The sequence below is a fragment of the Emys orbicularis genome, chromosome 4, assembly GCF_028017835.1.
Source record: "Emys orbicularis isolate rEmyOrb1 chromosome 4, rEmyOrb1.hap1, whole genome shotgun sequence".
Lineage (NCBI taxonomy): Eukaryota > Metazoa > Chordata > Testudines > Emydidae > Emys > Emys orbicularis.
The window spans coordinates 89799960-89805959 of record NC_088686.1 but is presented as its reverse complement, the minus strand read 5'-3'; the positions used below and the strand labels follow the sequence as shown (position 1 = coordinate 89805959).

The window sequence follows — 6000 nt, the reverse complement described above, 5'->3', positions numbered from 1 at the left end:
CACTTAAAATGCTACAGCATTACAGCTGTGCTGCTGCACCTGCGTTACTATAGCGTTTCAGTCTAGACACTACCTACGTTGACAGGAGGCATTCTCCCATCAGCATAGATAATCCACCTCCCTGAGAAGTGGTAGCTAGGTTGATGGAAGACTTCTTATGATGACCTAGCACTGTCTACATGGAGAATTAAGTTGGTTTAACAGCGCTGCTCAGGGGAGTGGATTTTTCACACCCGACCAACATAGTTAAACCGGAGTGCCCATGCACACGCAGTCTGCACTGTCCCTTTGTGCATTGTCGTTTACAACCCCTGGTGTAATCAACCATTTCTATTGATGGGAGAGGGAGCAAGCCCCACTCGTCCCTATTGCTTCTTATATCCTCCCATCATTGGGCACCCGTGAAAGGACCAGGTGGATTCAGGCCTGGATCCACAAAGGAACTTAGGCATTTCAATGGTCAGCATTGCAAAGACTAACTTTTAGGCACCTAGAAAAATCACTGAAATCCACAAACCCTGAGTTAGGCACCTACGCTCCCTATAAAAGGCATACAGAGAGTTAGGCACCTAAGAATGGGATTCACAAAAAACAGCATGCCAGGTGGGGAGCCACCTAAACTAAGGAGATGTTGAGAAGAGGCGTGTGTGTTAAGCCTCACCCCTCTACTAAGTTAGGCAGCTAAGTCTAGGCTGTAGGGCAGTCCTATCTCTGCTTGTGAGCCAGAGCTGGGTAACCTTCTCCTGGGATCAGGCACCTAAGCCATTTCTTGCAAGAAATACTGATAGAGGTGGGGGTCCTGCCTACCTTATAGCTTTTAGCCAGTGATTAGATCATTTGCCCAGCATATGGGAGAGCTGCATTCAATGTCCCTCTCTGTCTGGTGGAGAGAAAGGATTTTGAACAGGGGGCTCCCACCTCTTGGAGACATGCCCTAACCACTGGGCTACAGGATAGCCTGATGTGTGACTTCCTCAGTTTCTCCTGTTGAAGCTGCTCTACCTTGTATAAATACATAGTCACTGGGCCAGAGTGCTAAACTGAGAATGAACCTGGAAAAGGGGGCACTCCCTTGGGAGATGGGAGACCCAGAGTCCACTACCTGTGCTCCAATGACTAATTATTTTTCCAAAGTGGAACAGCTTCAACAGGAGAGTTTTAGGGAGTCCCACATCAGAACATCCCATAGTGATTAAGACACTTACCAGTGTGGTGGGAGACCCCCTCTTCAAAAATCCTTTCCTCCAAAAAGGCAGAGGGGGGCAACTGAACACGGGTCTCCCACATCCCAGGTGAGTGCTCTAACAACTGAGCTAAATGTTTTAAGGGGGGAGGTGGCATTGCCACCACTTCCGCAGCCGGTGGGACTTTGAATGCACCCCAATTTGGTAGGCAGGCTGTTAGTGAGCTAGGCAGGGGAATGCCTATCTTAGCCTCATCTGAGGACCCTGCTGGGGCATGAGATAGGCATCCAGATGTCTGATGTGAGGTTGTGCGCATGCCCAGAGGCAGGAACTTAGGTGCCTAGGGAACTTTTATAAAAAAAATTGAGTTTAGGCACCCAAAGGATTAGGTGGCAGCCAAGCAGGTTTTGTGTACTGCAGTGGTGCCTACATCTGGGGCGTAGGTGCCTAAATCCCTTTGTGGATCTGGATCTTAAAATTGACTTTGTCAAAGTAGCTTAAGGACATACAAACTTTTTAAAGTGGCCTTTTTAGGGAACTGTATAGCACACAATAATCCTTTTTTAAAAATTATTGCTTAAGGGAATCTTGCAATCTATAAAAAATAGTCCATTTTGATTTTAGTTTGTAGGCAGAAAGCGTTAGCAAATAGCTTTTATCACTCTGCACACTCAGCCTACATATATCTTTTCCAACTAACCTAAAAACAGTCATGGACTCAATGTCACAGGTTTTTCATAGAAATATATTGTACTGCAGTTTTCCCTTTAACATGAACCACATCCTTTAAATCATTCTAAGTATACATTCACATATTTAAGAGTAATGATTTGGCTAAAAATATATGTCTATTTCTTATCTGATTGTAGTAATTAACCTATCAATGGTAATTTGCTATAAAAGGTACAGTACTAGAAATAAATAGTTCTACAGTTCAAAGATCTTCAAAGCAGGTTGCCATTTTCAGTCTGTTAAATTTTCTGAAGTCCTTTCAAAGCATGAACTAAATTTACTACACTCAAGAAGATAATTTGGACCTACATATATATAGTCCCAGTCAAATGAGAAGCTAATTTCACTTAATCTCCTTCTTGGTTTTGTAATGGGCAGAAACAACCAAGTAATTGTCTGGATTCATGTCCTTGATGGTCGGAGACTTGCTCTGGATTGGAGAGGTTTTCCCATCCACCCGAGAGATCTGCATTATTCGGCATGGGTCATGTTTCAGCAAGTACCCTGCAAAAGTCTCCCATCCTCCTCCTACACGAACCATCACATGTTTGTTGTGCAGCATCTGAAATTGCATAAAAGACAAAATCTTGAAGGGCTACCATCAAGCTGAAAATCACATTTCTGTTTGAACATGTTGTACTTACTGTAATTACAAGTAACATCATTTGCAGCCTAGTTTACAACAAGAATGGGAAGACTCAGTAGCTTCTGGTTTGCACTGCAGGTTTGTGCAAAAAAGTGGGGTATGAGCAGGGGAGACAGAAAAGTAATTGCATGTAAGGAAATGGAGCAGCACCCAGTTAGATTTTGCATTTTTAAAAAATGTTCACTATATGTTCTTCTAGCCTTACTGCAGGGGGTGATGTTGTTCTTTAGATGTTTATTGATAAGCTCCTTAGTAAAACTGGATGTTTTTTAGCTGTATTTGTTGAAAGCATATTTAGTAACGATGCAGCTTTTGATGTTGTAAAAACTGGCTTCTGATTTATTCTGGAGAAGGGGCCCTAGCTCTAGAAAGGGTCAATATCCAAAACAATATAATCTGCCCAACGTTGTTAAATGAGATGTGGAGTTAATTTCTTTAATAAAATGAAGCTCCCTTCAGTGTCAGTGGTATGATTTATCATTTTTGACACACACTATAATGTACAACAGTAACAGATAGAAAGAATAAAGTACTGTGGGTCTAAAAGGAGGGACATCTAAAATAATGATGGTAGCCTGAACCAGAAAAAAAGGGCAAGTGAAAATACAAATGGAGGTCTGGAGGTATTATAATCATTATTATTAATTTGCATTCCTGTTGGGTCCAAATTAACCACACTATTTGTTATGCTTGTAATCTGTATTTAGGAGACACTTGGACATTAAAAAATAAACATGTTGCTTGTCAGGACTCACTTGCATTAACAGAGCTGGGCTGCGAAACTTGAACACTGCCTATCTGCACCATGCTTGGTTCTAATGCTAAGTTATCTGCCCCTTATTTTCATGAACTAAGTATGCATATTTAATCTATTGCACTCTTATAACTGAATTGTTATTATTATTGTGTGTGCGCGTGCGCACAGCATGTGATATAGGTCGCAATCAAGTATTAAGTGGTGGAACATTGCAATCTTATTTGTTAAAAGTCTTTTCTTTTTCCTGATACACAGTGAGAAATGTGATCCCACCCAAGTAAAATGTAACTTCTCTAATGTCTTCATCTGGTATTTCAGCTGGTAATTTCACACTCACTTCTTTTCATCTCATGTCCTACATCACATAGTAAAACAAATGGCATCTGGGAATCATAAACCAGCAAGTTCTATGACAGCCACAGCTTAATTCAGGTAATGAAAGGTGCTTTGATTAATACACGTCACAAAATGCTAGACATCTTTCTTCTAGGGTGTAACAAATTAGAATTCTGGTTTGTAAGAGCTCTACCTCTGTGAAAATTCCTCAGCATGCTTACATAGTATAGAATAAGGAGACTTGGATCAATAGCTGTGTGTGTGTGTGTGTGTGTGTGTGTGTGTGTGTGTGTGTGTGTGTGTGTGTGTGTGTGTGTGTGTGAATTTCACCTAAGGGTCCACAGTATTTTGAGGACATAAATGGGATTTTAAGTGCTACAAAGGCCTTGTGCTGGACCTCTGCATAGGGGTAAGTTTTACCCAATTTGTCATTTAAACCAGCAAACAGAATAGCGGGGAGAGGGGAGGGAGGAGGAGAGGAAATCAAGATAATGAAGTGTTACACTGTTAATTAGTTTTTCACACTCATAGCCTACAGTAGCTTTTCTTTTGGGGGCATAATTCCATTTAAAATATACATCATCATATGAAACCAAAGAACAAGTTGCAAAGATTTCTGAAGTGTGAAAGACAGGATACCTTTAAATTGAATCAAGCTCTCAGTTTGAATTAGTAGCTGAAGACAGAAATTAGAAAAGGTTGAAATATTTCATTCAAAAATGTTTTCAATTAAAATGGCCTTTTTTTCTAAACATTTTTCTTTCAACATTTTATGAAAATGAAAAATGAAAAAAAAATAGTTTTCACAAACTGAAAACAATGAAAAACTTTTCATTTTTCATAGAGAAACAAACAAAAGACATTGAAAATTTTTGAATCAAATCATTTCATTTGAAAATTTTCACTGAAAATACTTAACCTTTTCTGATGGGCTCTAATACAAATAGAATGTTTCCTTATTCTGAGACCTGGGCAACATTTTGGACCTGACTCTGATCTCCCTTACACTGTTCTTACATTGGTATAACTGCATTGACTTTGCTCGAGTTACACCTGATTCACACTGATAGAAAGGGGAGCAGAATCAAATGATTTGATTTTTATTAAAGTTATTCAAATACCATAGATGTGTAAATTGTTGGAGTGGGCTACATGGTCCTGAAACAGAAGTCAGCCAAACTTTGTAAAATTCTGTCACACCTGAATACATTTGGAGTTTTTCTGGATTTACCTAGTTGTGAGATCTGAATCAGGCTCTTAATGTGGACAGGATAATCCCAAAAAACCCAAAAGGTTTTTATGTAAGGTTGGAGAAACCCCAGCTCAGACTGTAACCCAGCCTTCCAGAAACTGGATATACAGCTCTATCTCTTCAGTTCTGTCTCTCCTCCTGGGTGAGCGCTCTCTCCCATTGGTTATCGCTACCCTGGAGAGCTTACAGCTGCACCCATGCAGTTGCGCCGCTGTAAGCTCTCTAGCATGGCCACTCTAAGCTGCCAGGAGAGAGCTCTCCCAGCAATTTAATTAATCCACCCCCAACAAGCAGCAGTAGCTATGTTGGCGGGAGAAGCTCTCCTGCTCACATAGCGCTGTCCACACTGGTGCTTAGGTCAGCGTAATGTATGTCACTCAGGTGGGGTGGCTTATTCACACTCCAGAGTGACATAAGTTATACCGACATAAGTGGTAGTGTAGACACAAACCTCTAAGACATGATCCAAAGCCTCTTGAAGTCAATGGACTTTGGACCTGGTCTGAGTCCCAGACCTGGTTCATTGTACCCTTCTATACTACTGTGGGAGAGAGTTAACTCCTTGTCTGCTGGTGTTCAGGTGATGCTTCTACCCTTTGTCACATAGTGGCTCTCATTTCAAAAGCAATTAGTATCTGGATTTTTGATTTTGTCATACAAGTTAGAGATGGAAAGTTAGCAAAACATATATTAAGTTCATCCCCCTGCCAATGCAGGATTATTCCCTATAGTGTAATTTATAGTGGGGGTTTTTTTGTAATCTAACTTTAAATTTTTCAAATGATGCAGCTTCCACCACTTTCCCCTTAGAGACTGTCCCACAGACTAATAAAACTCATTGTTGGTAAGTTATTTCCTGATATTCAGCCTAATGGTACTCTACAGCCTCTTCTTGTCTTTTCCCCAGGCTGCTTTCACTATTTTTGTATTTTATTATAATTTGTTATGACATAGTGTTAGGCATTTACTACCCATTCTTTCTATATATAAAAATGATGTTTTGTTGCCTCCTAAATGTGTTCATTGTTTTATACTGTGTTCTGCCATGGAAAATTCCAATAATACATATATAATCTGTATTATCATCTCATTT

General features: G+C 40.2%; 1 protein-coding gene across 1 annotated transcript in view; it reads right to left on the bottom strand.

Annotated features, from left to right (window-relative positions):
* Nucleotides 1-2259: 2259 nt before the first annotated feature.
* Nucleotides 2260-6000, bottom strand: part of GAS2 (growth arrest specific 2) — a 131791-nt gene continuing 128050 nt past the window's right edge. The window contains exon 7 of the mRNA XM_065404432.1: nucleotides 2260-2478. Coding sequence (XP_065260504.1) covers nucleotides 2260-2478 — 219 coding nt within the window. The remainder of the gene's footprint in view (nucleotides 2479-6000) is intronic.